The sequence below is a fragment of the Thamnophis elegans genome, chromosome 7 (assembly GCF_009769535.1).
Source record: "Thamnophis elegans isolate rThaEle1 chromosome 7, rThaEle1.pri, whole genome shotgun sequence".
Classification (NCBI taxonomy): domain Eukaryota; kingdom Metazoa; phylum Chordata; class Lepidosauria; order Squamata; family Colubridae; genus Thamnophis; species Thamnophis elegans.
Window position 1 is genome coordinate 802,366 of NC_045547.1, and position 16,166 is coordinate 818,531.

A 16,166-nucleotide genomic window follows, 5' to 3' on the forward strand; every position below is an offset into this window, starting at 1 on the left:
GGGAAAGAACTGCAGAAGATCACAAAGACCCGCAAACGGAAACAGAACAATTGGGGGGGGGAAGAAAGCAGAGGCAGCCCCAATAGTCACAGGCAGTGCCTTGGGTGCAATCCCGAAACCTCTGGAGCACCACTTCAACACCATCGGCATTGACAAATCCACCCCCAGTCAATTGCAAAAGGCAACTTCGCTCAAAATAGCTCACATCCTGTGACTTCACCCCTAGGACCCCAAAACGTCCACATCTGGCTATCCCAGATCTCTGGGAAGGACTGGACAGGCGGATAAAAATGCCAGCTCCGGTCTGAACATCTGGCTGACCGTGCAATCAATCATAATTGTCTGTCTGTCTCTCTCAGCCTAACCCACCTCACAGGGTTGTTGTGTGGAAAATAGAGGGTATTACATATATTTCAGTGTTTCTCAACCTTGGCAACTTGAAGATGTCCGGACTTCAACTCCCAGAATTCCCCGGCCAGCATTTGCTGGCTGGGGAATTCTGGGAGTTGAAGTCCGGACATCTTCAAGTTGCCAAGGTTGAGAAACACTGATATATTTGCTGCTTGAACTACTGTACTTATAAAGTAGTAACAGTGAGATAAATAAATAAAACGTTATTAAATAATTAATACAGAACAACCTGGCACCAAGAGGTATGCCAGAGCTTGGCACATGTCATGAGATCCATGTTTTGCCATTCCGATTCTTCCTTTTTCAAGCAGGGGGGGATTTTGCTCCTCTGCCCCCCCTCCTCCCATCTATGCAGCCTCTGTTCTTGCTCTGAAGTTGGAGATCCAAGAGATATTAATAAGAATTTTATTCATAAGAATTTTTTTTAATTAATGCCTGTTAATAAGACATTAATAAACAAGACTTGCAACTGGACGAGACCCAGGTATTTTACCCGGAGTTATGAATCAGGACACACGTTTATAACAGCGTCTAGCGCCCTCCACCCCAATCTGGGCTTCCTGCCCCCCTGACCGCCCCATCCAAAGGGCCGCCTCCGCTTCCCGTTCAGACTTGGCAAGGCAGCTCCAGACTGGCTGAGAAGAGGGGAGAAACGAAGCGAGGCTGGCCTCTCATTAGTCGTCTGGTGCTGCCTCCCTCGGGGCCCCGGATCTGGCCGGCCCGGCTCTCCTCTGGCTGCGCTGCGTGCCCCGCCTGGCAATGCCACCTTCGCCATTCGGTGCCGGCTCTGTGCAACTGGCAACGTGGGATGGGCCATGCCCACTGGCAATTTCCTTGGGGAAAAGGTGGGAAGACGCTGCGTGTGTGTTTGGGTGTCTCTGGAGAGGGGCTCCCCCAGCTGCCCCGCACAGCGCCCCGAGGGCAGCACCAGCCGCGCTCTCGGAGGGGGGCGGGCGGGGCGTTCTCGGGGGTCCCACTGCTGCCGTAAGGCGAAGCTGACCGACAGGGGGAAGCGAAGCAGGCAGCACGCTCGCCTCGGGCAGCGAAGAGCCATTGCCGCCCTTGGCCGGAGCCCCGGGACCCTCCGCGGGCAAAGCCGGGCGCAGCAATTCGGTCCAGCTGCGGAGGGAGACCCCCGCCTCTCCCGCCCGCAGCCCCTCCCGCAGCCCAGCCTGGGAGGAGACTCCGGGCGGGGAAGGGGCGGAAGAGCCCCCCTCTACTGCAGGCCGAGGGGCTGCGCGGCGGCTCCGCGCGCGCACAGGTGAGGCGGCGGCGCAGGTACAGCTGCAGCCCCGAGGCCCCTCCCCTCCGCCCTGGGAAGCCCCTCCCCTCTCCGCGGGCGGAGCTCGGACACCCGCTCTTCAAGGCTGGCCTCCGCTGCCCCGCGTGACTCGAGCCGGGAGCGGCAGGCACAGCTGGCGGCGGCGGCGGCGCTGGAGGAGCGGGGCTTCCGAGGGGCTTCCGAGGCAAGGCGAGGGCGCTGGTAGCCGGGCTGGGGCCTCGTGGGTCTGGGAGGCGAGGCGGGAGGCGGCGGGGAGCCCGGGGGTCTTGGCGGCTGCTTGGAAACCCCTCCCCAGGCCTTCTTGGGTCCGGGCTCGGTCCCGCTTCGAAGGCTCCCTGCTTTGGGCGGGGGGCTGGTGGTGGACTAGAAGACCTCTGGGGGTCCCTTCCTGCCCTAGCCTGGCCGAGCCTCCCCGCAGCGCCGCGGGGAGGTGAAACCAGCCGGCGCTTCTTGCTTAGCGCTGCTCCAGCCTCCCCACCGCCAACCTAGTGCTCTCCCGATGTGCGGGGCTTCTGGGCGGGACCCGGGGAGCCGCAGCTGGGAAACCTTCAAGGGCCGGAAGGGGTTTCTTGTGGGATGCTGGAGGTTTTGGGGCCTTTGGGGGACCCTCCCCAGGCATCTGGAGGCCAGGCGCTCCGTGAAAGGGGCCGGTGGGTGGGTGGCATCCGAGGGGCTCCCTGTTCAGCCAGAGAGAGTCTTTGTGGAAGCAGTCAGGATTCCGATCAAGCTGGACAAAAGTCCTCGATTTACAACCTGTACATGTAGAGACCGGTCAATGTTACAACGGCATTGGGGGGGGAAAGGAAGTTATGGCCGTTTTTCACACTTAGACTGTTGCAGGATCCCCTTGGCCACTGGTTCATACTTATGACGACCGCTGCGTCCTGGGATCACCTGATCCCCTTTTGCGACCTTCTGACCAGCAAAGTTGATGGGGTGGGGGGACCCAGATTCACTTAACACCCGTGCTATTAGCTTAACAACGGCAGCGATTCACTTAATGACTGGGAAGGAAGGTTGTAAAATGAGGTGAAACTCACTTAACCATGTCTCACTTAAGAACAGAAATCTGGGGCTCAGTTTCTGGGTGCAATTCAAGGTGCTAGTCCTCACTTTAAAACCCTAACCCTAGCACAGACACAGGCTGTGTGTGGGATAGGCGACCGATCCCTCCTCACCTTGTGGTCCATTGCTAAGATTATTTCTCCTCCTGATGCCTCTGAAGCATCCTCTGTGCTTCCTACAACATAATAGAACCAGAGAGCTGGAAGGGACTCTGGAGGTCTTCTAGTCCAACCCCCTGCTCAGGAAGGAAGCCCGATTCCATTTCAGACAGTCTCTCCTTCAAAACCTTCAGTGATGGAGCCCCCACAACCTCTGGAGGGAAGCTGTTCCACGGCTCAATTGTCCTCCCTGTTAGGAGGTTTCTCCTTAGTTCCAAGTTCCTTCTCTCCTTGGTTAGTTTCCATCCGTTGCTTCTTGTCCTGCCCTCTGGTGCTTTGGAGAATAGGTGGACCCCCCTCTTCTTTGGGGCAGCCCCTCAGATGCTGGAATTTGAGGTCCCTGCCAAGAGAAGGGGTCGTACAGATGTGAGAAAGATGAATCAATGGTTCAGCCCAACTCCTGAAGTTGCAGGTACTCCATCATGGAAGTTTTCAGGAAGAGATTGAACGACCATTTGTCTGGGATGGAGTAAGTTCTCCCGCCTTGGCCAGGGGGGGTTAGACTAGAAGACCTCCAAGGTCCCTCCTGTTCCTAAGATTCTACAATTTCTACGTTACACATGTCTATTTGAAATTAGCATTGGACAACAGGGATAACAGAATAACAGATGGCATCACGGGTCCAGTTTGGGCAGGGGGTTGGACTAGAAGACCTCCAAGGTCCCTTCCAGCCCTGGGACTCTATGTTGCAGGTTTTATTTGAGATTAGCAATTCCTTGGCTCCTCTTAAGGATCGGCGGCTTCCATTTTTCAAGAGGGGCTAAACCCACCACCTCCAAGGCTGACTACACCTCCCATCGCGGCTATGCTGGGTGAGCTGTGTTGGGCGATGTAGTCTGACCCATCGGGTAGGGATCCCTGTTCTAGAATGTTCCTTCTTAGCCCCCAATTGTCTCCTTGTTTTCTGCGGTCGAGTTCATTGTGCTTGCTGGTGATCTCATGTTGCTTCTTTAAAAAAAAAAACACCCTACATATAATTGTGGCCGCAAGAATAACTTATGCACAATTTTGGAAATCTACTACCGTACCGTAGTCGGAAGATGCCATAATTAAAAAGATCTGTGAATGTGCAGAAATGGACAGAATGACGGGTTGCCTGAGGGACAAAGGAGAAACGGAACATTATCTGAGCTGGAACCTATGGTATATGTGGGCGAAAGTTAAAATAGCAGTTGTTAAAAATGGGAACTAAAAGTGAACATGGGTATTGTAATATATCCCTGAACTTGGTAACGAGAAGATGCTGCTTAGAGACTAAATAATGAGGAAGGGGGGAAAAAAGTTGGGCTGTGAATGACTGTCATCGCAGAGGGGGGAAGGGGGGGTTTTATGTTTAAAATTGTGTTTGTATGTTTTATTCTTTAAAAAAATGTATAACCAATAAAGATTATTTTTTAAAAAAAAAAACCCAACCCCTTTCTGGATCTCACTCAGCAGCTCTTCCAGTTCCCTGGTTCCTTCCTGAAATATCTATTATTTTCTTTATGGGTCTGTTTTCAGGGGGGTTCCCCTATTTTTCCTGAGTCTTCTCTTCTCTTGCAGCCCCCCGAGGTCCTGAAAGAGTCGGGCTGAAGACCCTTCCGGTGAGGGTTGGACCAGAAGGGCTGTTCCAATTGGAGAACAGTGGAGCACGCTGTGGGCTGGACCCCTGGCACCCCACTTGTGGCTGGGACAGACTCCCTGCTTCCTTCTGGACATGCCAGCCGTGCCTCCTTCCTGGCTCCTCGCCCTCTGCTCCGTGGGGCTGCTGGCCTCCCTCGGGTCAGCCAACCAACCGCCCCCCAACATCGTCCTGATTTTTGCAGACGACCTGGGCTTTGGAGATCTGGCCAGCTATGGACACCCCAGCTCCGCCACCCCCAACCTGGACAAGATGGCCGCCGAGGGCCTGCGCTTCACGGACTTCTACAGCAGCAGCCCCGTCTGCAGCCCTTCCAGGTAGGGCGGCCCCCTTCTCCCTCTCCCCAGAGTCCACTCAGAGGAGTCTTTGGTCAAGAGGGCTCAAGGCTGCCTGTGAAGCCTTGAGCTCTTGGCCTTAGAGCAGTGTTTCTCAACCTTGGCAACTTGAAGATGTCCGGACTTCAACTCCCAGAATTCCCCAGGCAGCATTCGCTGGCTGGGGAATTCTGGGAGTTGAAGTCCGGACATCTTCAAGTTGCCAAGGTTGAGAAACACTGCCTTAGAGGCTGAGTGAGAGGGAAAAGGCATTGCGAGGGGTGCCGGAGCTCTTGAGGTGCCCCCTGCGCCCACGGTGGAGACCTTCCAGCTCTTGGGTTCCCTGGGCTCTGGCTCGGAGGGTGATTGGACGTAGCCATCCGCAGGTAGATAGACTTTGATTTACGACCACAGTTGGGTTCTAAATTTCTGTTGCTAAGTGAGACAGGGGTCAAGTGAGTTTTGCCCCAATTTAAAAACATTGACACCACTGTACTTAAGTGGCTAAGTTACCGTATTTTTCGGAGTATAAGACGCACTCTGCAGGCCTCCCAAACCCTCTGTACACCCGATTTTTTGAGAAAAATGGGGCATGCAGAGAGAAAGACCTGCAAAGTGCTCTTGGGGGCTGCCCCCCCCCCCAAAATGAGCAAAAAACCGGCCTGTTTTTCACTCATTTTTGCCCTCCCCGGCCCCCAGGAGCACTTTGCAGGCCTCCCAAACCCTCTGCGTGTCCATTTTGGTGAAGTGGGCGGGTTTTCGGGAGGCCAAAAATGCTGTATTCAGTGTATAAGACGCGCCCAGATTTTTACCCTCTTTTTTGGGGGGGGAAAAGGTGCGTCTTATACTCCAAAATATGGTAGTTATATTGTTGTCAAGCAGATCTGGCTCCCCCACGGACTTTGCTTGTCCAAAGGTCGCAAAAGGGGATCACGTGACCCCGGGAGACTGCAACGGTCATAATATGAGTCAGTTGCCAAGCATCCAAATTTGGATCACGTGACCTTGGGGACGCTGCAAGGGTCCTCAGTGTGAACAACGGTGTTGTGGCCTGTCGACCGCCAGCCCCTCCAGCAGCCGAATGAGAGGAGGAGGAGGAGGAGGAGGCGTGGGAATCGAGGTCAGCATGAGGGCAACCCGAGGGGGAAGAGGGAAAGGAGCTGGCAGAGGCAGAGGCTCGGCTGTATCGGCCCCCAGATGGAGGGTCAACAGCCCCCAGGTCTGGAGGTGGCTGATGAGGAAGAAGAGAAGCATTCAGTGCGTGACGCGCAGATGTGCAAAAGGCAGAGAGGAGAGGAGAGCAGTGGAAATCCATGGGCTGGTTCTTGGGACGGAAGAGCCACTGCTGTTAGCTCTGGGGAGAAAAGGCAGCGGGTGGAGATGAGTAGATGTGGCAGGCAGCTATTCGTCTCCCTGCCGGATGGCCTTGTCAGCCTGCGTTGAGAGAGAGGAAGGTTTTGCCGGGGCTCTTAATCAAGGAATCGTCTGCGTTCACTTCAGAGGGTCTGCCGTGTGTGATGGGGGGGAGCTGGGTCTTACGTCCCTTTTTTCAGTGCTGCTCTAGCTTTGAATGGTCCTTAAGTGAAGGGTGGTAAGTCAAGGACCCTCTGTTGCCCACTCCTGCCCGCTCTGCCTCTCTGCAGGGCAGCCCTCCTGACGGGACGCTTCCAGACCCGTTCGGGCATCTATCCCGGCGTCTTTTATCCCGGCTCCCAGGGAGGCCTCCCGCTGGCCGAGGTGACGGTGGCCGAAGTGCTGAAGGAGCGCGGCTATGCCACGGCCATGGTTGGCAAGTGGCACCTGGGCCTGGGTCCCAACGGCATGTTCCTGCCCACCAACCAAGGCTTTGACCACTTCTTGGGGGTGCCCTACTCGCACGACCAGGTGAGAAGCGGCCGGGGAGAGGCGGTGGGGGTTCGGGGCTCCCTGGGACTGGCCCCTCCTCGGGTGGAAGGGAAGGCGTGGGCTTTGGTGACCCAGGGAGGGAACCTCATCAGTCCTGGTGGGAGGAGGGGGTGGGGGGCAGGGGGGGATCCCTCTTGCCCTCTAAGCTGGATTGCTTTCTTGCAGATGTTTCATGACCCAACTAGGGAACATCATCCATGCTAGAAGGGAGGGGTTTTTCTTCTTTTCTGAAAAGTTTTTTTTTTGTTCTCTACATACAGTTATAGGGATACATTCACATAGTTATTATTCTTTTTTTTTTTTACATTCGTCATTCTTATATATTTGTCATTCCATTTAGAGGGTTATAACATACCGTTTGGGTTGCTTTGCTTACCATCCCTCGCCTGTTTTGACACCCCCTTCTTTTCCCTTTCTTTCTTTCCTCCCTCCCTTCTCTACTTCCTTCCTCCCTTCCTCCTCTCCTTTCCCTTCCTTCTTCCCTTCCCTCTCCCCTCCTCTTCTCTTCCCATTCCTACACTGTCTCCTTCTCCCTCCCATCTTCCTCTCCTCACCTCCATCTTCCTTCCCTCCTCTTCCTCTCCTCTCCTCCTCCCTCCCTTTCTTTTTCTATTGTTGTAGGCGTCTCTTCCAGGGCTTAATTTTTATTTTCTTGGGGTGCTATTTCCGCAGACCCAAAAAGAGTTGAATATCATTTCTTGTTCCCTTTCCTTCTGAAATCTATCCTGATTAGAGGGGTCTGTCATGCAGCGAGGAGGGGAAAGGGGAAGAAGGAGAAGAGGGAAGAGGGCGGGCGGTGGTGATGATTGTCAGGCTTAAACCTCTTGTGGCTGTGCAAAGGCTCCAGGCTGCTTCCCTCCTTGACGCCTCCTTCTGTCAGTTTCCCAATTGGGTGGGGGTGGGGGTCTTGCTTAGAGGAGGGGAAGGGTCCATGTGGATTGCAGGGAGGGCTCTGCCGCGTGCCTCCCCCTTCCTCACCCCTCCCGCCCCTTTCGCAGGGCCCCTGCCAGAACCTGACCTGTTTCCCACCCAGCACTCGGTGCTTTGGGGTCTGCGACCAGGGAGTGGTCCCCGTCCCCCTCTTCCTGAATGGGAGCATCGCGCAGCAACCAATTTACCTCCCCCACCTGGAGGGCCACTACAACGCCTTTGCCCGGGATTTCATCACGGCTTCTGCTCAGCGCAAGCAGCCTTTCTTCCTCTACTATGCCTCCCACGTGAGTCTCCTGGGCTGGGGGGCTGGGGGCTGGGGGGGGGGCTGAGCAGGAAGGGTGGGGTGGGGTGACCTCAGCCCATTTGTATACAGGTAGTTCTCAAGGTACGACCACAGTGGGCGTCCGGAGGCTTTCCTGAAGCCTGAGTGTGTGTGTGTGTGTGTGTGTGTGAGAAAACGCCCCTCCCCCCCCGGCCCTCCGGAAGGGCAAAAAACCAGGTGGCAGAGCTGGCGGCTGGCATGCCAGCAAATACGGTTCACCATCATGGGCTGAGCATCATTCGAAGTTACAAGTGGAACTGAAAAAGGGACCTATGACCGTTTTTCACACTTATGACTGCTGCAGCATCTCTGTGGTCACGTCATCAAAATCCAGACGCTTGGCAGCCAACTCACATTTACGACGGTTGCAGCGTCCCGGGGTCACGTGATCCTCTTTTGCGACCTTCTGCTCAGCAAAGTCAAGGGGGAAGTTGGATTCACTTAACAACCACGTTCCTAGCTTAATAGCTGCAGTGATTCACTTAACGTCAGCAGCAAGAAAGGTCGTAGCAGCTGTCTCGCTTAGCAACATAGATTTCGGGCTCGGTTGTGGTCGTAGCTTGAGGACTACCTATAAGAGAGGCCGATGCCTGCAGACTTCCTGTTTAGAGAAAATCTTTCCAAATTTAGTTCATGCATTGCAGATTCTGTGCAACACGGCGACCAACCAGAATCTGCCCTGTGATTTGGGGGTCCGTTTTGGGGATCCATAGCGCTTGTTCTGCTCTGCTCCGGAGCCCCTTTGAGGTTGCTGGGTTTGGAAAGCAGAAACCAACTTACGTCCATTCAGTTTTTCCCACCAACATAGAATCACAGCATGACAGGAGCTTCTCTCGGAACATTTCGGAGGCCTGTGGCTGTTTATATTCAAGAAACATATTTGAAACTGTGATGTAGGCTATACATTTGAGGCTCAGTCAATCGATCAGAATAGAGCTGGAAGGGAACTTGGAGGTCTTCTAGTCCAGCCCCCTGCTCAAACAGACCCTAGACCAGGCAAATGGTTGTCCAAAGACTTCCAGTGATGGAGCACCCACAACTGCTGGTGGCAACTTCTGTTCCATGGGTTGATTGTTCTCACTGTCAGAAAATCTCCCCTTATTTCCAGGCTGGTCAGTCTCCACCCATTGTTCCTTTTCTCGCCTTTGGGTGCTTTGGAGAATAGCTTGACCCCCTTCTTCCACTCTGGGGCAGGATGTCAGCCTCTGCTTTGTTGCTGCTTCGGCTGCCATTGAAATGGGGAGGGGGGGAGCATAGTATTTGGGAGGGGAATCATGATGTGCTGGAGGAAGATTCTAGACGCTGGTCTGACCATCTTACTGCGCATGTGGAGGAAGGGAGTTTCCCGCCAAGGTTAACTGTCCAGCATTCCATCCTGGTGATGTCTTTTGAAGATATCTCCCACCTGACAGTTGGGTGCATTATAATTGGACTATGAACGGGGGTGCCAAGGGGAGGGGATTGAATTATACATGATATTATTCGCTTTCCCGCCTAATTAACCAGACTCAGCTTAGCTTTGCTACTGTTCGTTTATAATTAGTAAAAGTACACTTGATTTCAAAACAAATGGAGTTGAGTGGTTTCTTTCCTGATTACTAAATGAAGTTGCAGCTGACAGTTATATTTTCCTTTTTCTGCAATCAGGATTGAGGTAATAAAAGAGACCCCCTCCTCTCTGTGGAAGCCCCTCAAATACCGGAGCACTGCTATCGTGTCTCCCCTGGTTCTTCTTTTTCATTTGACTAGGCCAGTGGTTCCCAAATTTGGCAACTTTAAGACTTGTTGGACTTCAACTCCCAGAATTCTCCAGCCAGCTCAAACTTGGCAACTTTAAGACTTGTTGGACTTCAACTCTCAGAATTCTCCAGCCAGCTCAAACTTGGCAACTTTAAGACTTGTTGGACTTCAACTCTCAGAATTCTCCAGCCAGCTCAAACTTGGCAACTTTAAGACTTGTTGGACTTCAACTCCCAGAATTCTCCAGCCAGCTCAAACTTGGCAACTTTAAGACTTGTTGGACTTCAACTCTCAGAATTCTCCAGCCAGCTCAAACTTGGCAACTTTAAGACTTGTTGGACTTCAACTCCCAGAATTCTCCAGCCAGCTCAAACTTGGCAACTTTAAGACTTGTTGGACTTCAACTCTCAGAATTCTCCAGCCAGCTCAAACTTGGCAACTTTAAGACTTGTTGGACTTCAACTCCCAGAATTCTCCAGCCAGCTCAAACTTGGCAACTTTAAGACTTGTTGGACTTCAACTCCCAGAATTCTCCAGCCAGCTCAAACTTGGCAACTTTAAGACTTGTTGGACTTCAACTCCCAGAATTCTCCAGCCAGCTCAAACTTGGCAACTTTAAGACTTGTTGGACTTCAACTCTCAGAATTCTCCAGCCAGCTCTGCTGGCTGGAGAATTCTGGGAGTTGAAGTCCACAAGTCTTAAAGTTGCCAAGTTTGGGAACCACTGGACTAGGCATACCTGATTCCTGCAACCGTTCTTGATATGTTTTAGCCTCCAGTCCCCTCATCATTTTTGAGGCTTTTCTGTTCACCCACCCACCCAAATTCTATAGCTATTCTGGGAGGCTTTCAATATCGATGTCTATTTTCCCCTCTCTCCAGCATACCCATTATCCCCAGTTCGGGAGCCAAAACTACACTGGCCGATCCTCTAGGGGGCCTTTTGGGGACTCCCTCCTGGAGTTCGATGGAAGCGTCGGCTTCCTCCTGCAGGCTTTGCAGGAGGCCGGGGTGCACAAAAACTCACTGGTGTTTTTCACATCTGACAATGGGTAAGTGTGTGCGGCCGGGTCTTCTTTGGGTCAGGAATGGAGGGAGGGGCGGTCAGTTTAGCATCAAAGGTTGGCATAGGCCAGGCAACCGTGTAGTGAGGACCCCTGCTGCCATCTCTGCATAGCTGGGCTGGATTCTCATAACACCAGAAACTCCAGTTTAATTGAGCCTCATGTCCCAGTTGTGCTTTTCCAAAAGGCAACTGGATTTCCTTGTTTCCCCCCCCCCCCCCCCCCCCTTGAAAACCTTTTGCTTCTCACCCAAGAAGCATCTTCCGTTCTGGAGAAGTTCTTCCATCCTTCAGAACAGAAGAAGCTTCTTGGATGAGAAGCGAAACCTTTTCAAGGAAACCCCCACCCCCATACCTCCCCAAGGAAGTCTACTTGCCTTTTTGCAAACTTGAAAAACAAAACATTTTTTTAAAGAAATTGTGCACTAAAAAAAAAAGGGGGGCAAAGACACATATATAGCAATAGTTTGACTTATATACCGCTTCATAGGGCTTCCAGCCCTCTCTAAGCGGTTTACAGAGTCAGCATATCGCCCCCAACAACAATCCGGGTCCTCATTTTACCCACCTCGGAAGGATGGAAGGCTGAGTCAACCTTGAGCCTAGTGGGATTTGAACAGCCGAACTGCTGAACTGCAGTCAGCTGAAGTAGCCTGCAATGCTGCATTTAACCACTGCGCCACCTTTGGCTCTTCCTGTCCCCCTAGTTGGACACCGATGGAGACATTGCAAGCATAATTGTTCTTCTGCCCCTTGCAAAAGAGGCCCAGGGTTTATATAAATGCAGAAGTGGTCAAACACGTTTTCAGTAATTGGGGATTAAAACGAAAGTCTTTAGAAGCTGCTTCCTTTTGAGAACTTGCTGAGGTTGCTAAAATATCACTTCTCATCTCTCGACAGCCCTGAGACGATGCGCGGTTCCCGAGGAGGAAATTCTGGCTTGCTCAAATGTGGGAAGGGGACGACCTATGAGGGGGGCATGCGGGAGCCAGCTGTGGCTTATTGGCCGGGACGCATTGCGCCAGGTGAGCCGGTGGGACGGCAGGAGCTCAGCTGGCCACGGGGCAGGGACCGAGCGGATGCTCCTTCCACATGGCCCCCCCTGACTGCTTTCTCTTGTGGCCAGGGGTGACCCATGAGCTGGCCAGTTCCTTGGACATCCTGCCCACAGTGGCTGCGCTGGCTGGGGCGCGTCTCCCCAACGTCACGCTGGACGGATACGACCTGAGCCCCGTCCTCCTTGGGAAAGGAAAGGTAGGCAGCCTGGGGGCCACGCGGGCCTGGCTCTCCATCCCAAGACCCAGCCCCCCCCCTCTTTCTCCCTTGAAAACATTTCGCTTCTCATCCAAGAAGCTTCTTTGGTTCTTCTGGGCTGTTTCCATGTCCCAGCTAAGTAACGTCCTGAGTGCCGGAAAGGAGGAGGAGGGGAAAGAGGAGGAGGAGGAGATGGAGGGCCCTACAAGCTCTCTGAGCTTGGCTCCTTTCATGCAGACGTTTCATGGCCCAACTAGGTAACATAATCAGTGCTAGAAGGGAGTGGGCTTTGTGGAGAGGAGGACTGTGGGGTCCTGATGCTCTCTTGGTTGTTGACTCGCAGACCTTTCATTACCAAACTAGGTAACTTCATCAGGGCTAGGGTAACGTCGTCTTCTCTGATTCTTCCAACAGAGCCCCCGTCAGACCATGTTCTTCTACCCCCCAGCACCTGATGAGCTGTTTGGGGTCTTTGCTGTCCGCTATGGAAAGTACAAAGCTCACTTCTTCACCAAAGGTCAGTCCTTCCTTCCTTCCTTCCTTTCTTTCTCTTTCTTTCTTTCTTTCTTTCTTATTCTTTCTTTCTTTCTTTCTTTCATTCTTTCGTTCTTTCTTTCTTTCCTTCCTTCCTTCCTTCCTTCCTTCCTTCCTTCCTTCCTTCCTTCTTTTCTTATTCTTTCTTTCTCTTTCTTTCTTTCTTATTCTTTCTTTCTTTCATTCTTTTGTTCTTTCTTTCTTATCCTTCCTTCCTCCCTTCCTTCCTTTCTTATTCTTTCTTTCTTATTCTTTCTTTCTCTTTCTTTCTTTCTTTCTTTCTTATTCTTTCTTATTCTTTCTTTCTTTCTTTCTTCTTTCTTTTTTTTCTTTCTTTCATTCTTTCTTTCGTTCTTTCTTATCCATCCATCCTTCCTTCCTTCCTTCCTTCCTTCCTTCCTTCCTTCCTTCCTTCCTTCCATCCATCCATCCATCCATCCATCCATCCATCCATCCATCCATCCATACTGGCCGTCTGATGGTCAAGAGACTCTGGGTGCCTGACCACATCCCAAAAGCAGACGCTGAAAACAGGAGACATCAAAACGAACAGAGATGAATGAAGTTTAAAGACAGAATATCCGGGGGGAGGACGGGGGGTGAGAAGTTCTTCCTATTCTACCATCTACCCCCAGCATGGGATGCCCCCAGGGGGACCCAGGCCAGTTTGCAGGGCTGGGTTTTAAGGCCCTTCTGGAAGGCCAGGAGGGTGGGGGAGGTCTCCCTTCGAGGGCCATGGGGTCCCAGAGAGAGAGGGAGCCACAGCAGGGAAGGCCCTTCCCCTGGGAGCCATCAGCAGGGATTCCGTGACCGGGGTTGGTGGCGGGGTCTGCAGGAAGTCTCTTCGGCCACAACCAGTGGGGGGCCGGCCAAGGCCATTGGGCCAGGTTCCTGGGGTCCCTGGGTCCCCCTGCCACAAGGGGCTTTCAAGGTCACAACCAACCCCTTGAGTTGGACCCGGAAGCAAACTGGCAACCGGTTCCTTGCTGCCTGCCTAAAGTGTCCGGAGGAGAGGAAGATCCTGAGATAGAGATGGAGAGATGGGCAGGCAGAGAGAGAGAGAGACAGAGAGAGAGAGAGAGGGAAAGATGGGTACATAGATAAGATTATCTCTCTCCCCTCCCTCATCCCTCTTTCATCTCATCTTTCTCTCTCTCTCCCCCCCCCTCTCCCTCATTATTTACCCCCATCCTACCTCTGGGGGGTTTACAATATTAGAAAGATAAACGCACCCCAAAGCCCCCATAAAACGGGCCCTACCCAAGCAGCCCCCCTTCTCTCTTTCCCTCCCCAGGAGCCTTCAACAGTGCTGCCACCCCTGACCAGGCCTGCAGCGGCTTCACTGCTCTCACCCCCCAGGAGCCCCCCCTGCTCTTCGACCTGGAGACGGACCCTGCGGAGAACTACAACCTCCTGCCAGCCGGGGCCCACAAGCCCCAAATCCTGAGGGTCCTTAAGGAGACCCGCCTGCTGAAAGCCGCCTTCGACCAGGAGATGACGTTTGGGGAGAGCCAGTTGGCCCTGGGGAGCGACCCCTCGCTTGAGCCGTGCTGCAGCCCCCAGTGCAGCCCCAAGCCCTCCTGCTGCCGCTGTGGCCCTTAGCCCCCTCCCCACCCAATCCTTCCTCGCACAGCCCACCCGTAGCCCAGCTCTTCTTCCCCTGGACAGCAGAGCGGGTTTGGTTTAGCCCACTCCCAAGGAGTTTTTGCAATTATTTTTTAATCAGGGGAGGGAAACCAATCCCCCCCCCCCTTTGCTTTCTGAATCAGGCAGGTCCTGAAATGCTGAGCAGCCATTTCTGCTGGACGGCAAGTCCAGGTGCCCAGCCTTAGCCGGGGGAGGACGGTGGATCTCCTGCAGCCGCTGCACTTCTGCCCTCCCTGAAAACTCCAGACGCCCCAGGACTGGAGAGAATGCACTCCGTTCTCCCCCCTCAAAGACTTTGGGGGGCTGGAGGCTGGAGGGAATTGGCTTCGGAGTCCAGCTTTTGTGTCGTGGGGAGCAGAACTAGGGGCAGTGGGGGGGTTCTAAGAGCCGAGGTGGCACAGTGGTTAGAGTGCAGCACTGCAGGCTACTTCAGCTGACTGCAGTTCTGCAGTTCGGCGGTTCAAATCTCACCGGCTCAAGGTTGACTCAGCCTTCCATCCTCCCGAGGTGGGTGAAATGAGGACCCAGACTGTGGGGGCGATATGCTGACTCTGTAAACCGCTTAGAGAGGGCTGAAAGCCCTATGAAGCGGTATATAAGTCTAACTGCTACTATTGCTATTGCTATTCTCAACTTGGTCACGTGTGTGATGGCCCTTCAGTCCTTCGCTCAGTGGAATCTCATAGCAAGACCCACCTCTATGGGCCACTCTTGGTTCATTCTTGGTGATTTGGGGTTTTGCTGGCTCTAGAGACGGATCCCCTGACCCTCCTCGCCTGAGGTGACCTCCCCATCACCACACCCGCTGGCCACATGGAGCCACTCTCAGCAGGAGGACAGCACAGATTTCCCCTCAACTCCACTGAAGGCGTCACCCAGCCTGTTGATAAAACCTTCAGAACCCCCCCACCAGCTCAAAGAAGGAACTTCCCCCCTCCCCTTTCACCCCCTTTTCTTAATTCACTGCTACCCCCCTCCCCCACCCCTAGGAGGCTCTCCCAAAATTTCTACAGGATGATGTCTGTAAGAAAAGCACTTTTAAAAAGCCCTAATGGACACCCCAGGCATGGACCTCTGTGATGCGGGGTTTCTAACTCCTCTTTCCTTCCTTCAAAGATCGGAAAATGCTAATCATTTAACTTGAAATTTAACTTTAATTCTTTTTTTTAAAAAAAATGTTTATACTGTGGACATTATGACCAAGAGGATGTGTGATTTTCCTGCATTTGGAAAATAAATTCTTGATTTCTTAAATATGCAAAATGGGGTTTTTTGGGGGGGGGTTTCAGATACTCGTATTAGGACTGCTCTCTTAGCGACCGTTCAAGGTTATGACGGACCCTCCCCAGAAAGTACTATAGATCCAGATCCAAAGTACTATAGGTCCCAGCGGCTGCTCCCCCCCCCATCTGAGCTGCCGGATCCCATTTTGGGGGCTCCGAAGTGGCTCTCTGGCTGCTTGCACAATATGACCGCCATGGATTATTTTGCTCTGCTTGTCTGACGGGTGCAAAAGGGGACCACGTGACCCCCAGGACACTGCAACGGTCATAAAGATGAGTCCGTTGCCAAGCATGCGAAATTTGATCATGTGACCATGGGGTTGCGGCAAAGGTCGTAAGTGTGAAAAACCATGCTGTTATAACTTTAAACGGTCACTAAGTGAGCCATGGTAAGCCAAGGACTACGTTCCTCCAATTTAAAGTCCTTGATTATCTCAGCTGGTGGACTCTGTAGAGCAGAGGTGTGAAACCTGGGAACTTTTAAGACTTGTGGACTTCAACTCCCAGAATTCCCTAGCCAGAATGGCTGACTGGGGAATTCTGGGAGTTGAAGTCCACAAGTCTTAAAGTTCCCAGGTTTGGACACCCCTGCTGTAGAGGAAGATCTTTTAGCAAGAGACACCCCGCCCCCTTA

General features: G+C 53.0%; 1 protein-coding gene across 1 annotated transcript; it reads left to right on the forward strand.

Annotated features, from left to right (window-relative positions):
- Positions 1–4,443: 4,443 nt before the first annotated feature.
- On the forward strand, positions 4,444–14,698 carry ARSA (arylsulfatase A). Its single transcript, XM_032220637.1, has 8 exons — positions 4,444–4,854; positions 6,495–6,735; positions 7,755–7,973; positions 10,634–10,803; positions 11,715–11,839; positions 11,941–12,068; positions 12,483–12,585; positions 13,897–14,698. Exons 1-8 carry the CDS (start codon positions 4,613–4,615, stop codon positions 14,202–14,204), a joined length of 1,536 nt encoding a protein of 511 aa, XP_032076528.1. The 5' UTR covers positions 4,444–4,612; the 3' UTR covers positions 14,205–14,698.
- The last annotated feature ends 1,468 nt before the right edge of the window (positions 14,699–16,166 follow it).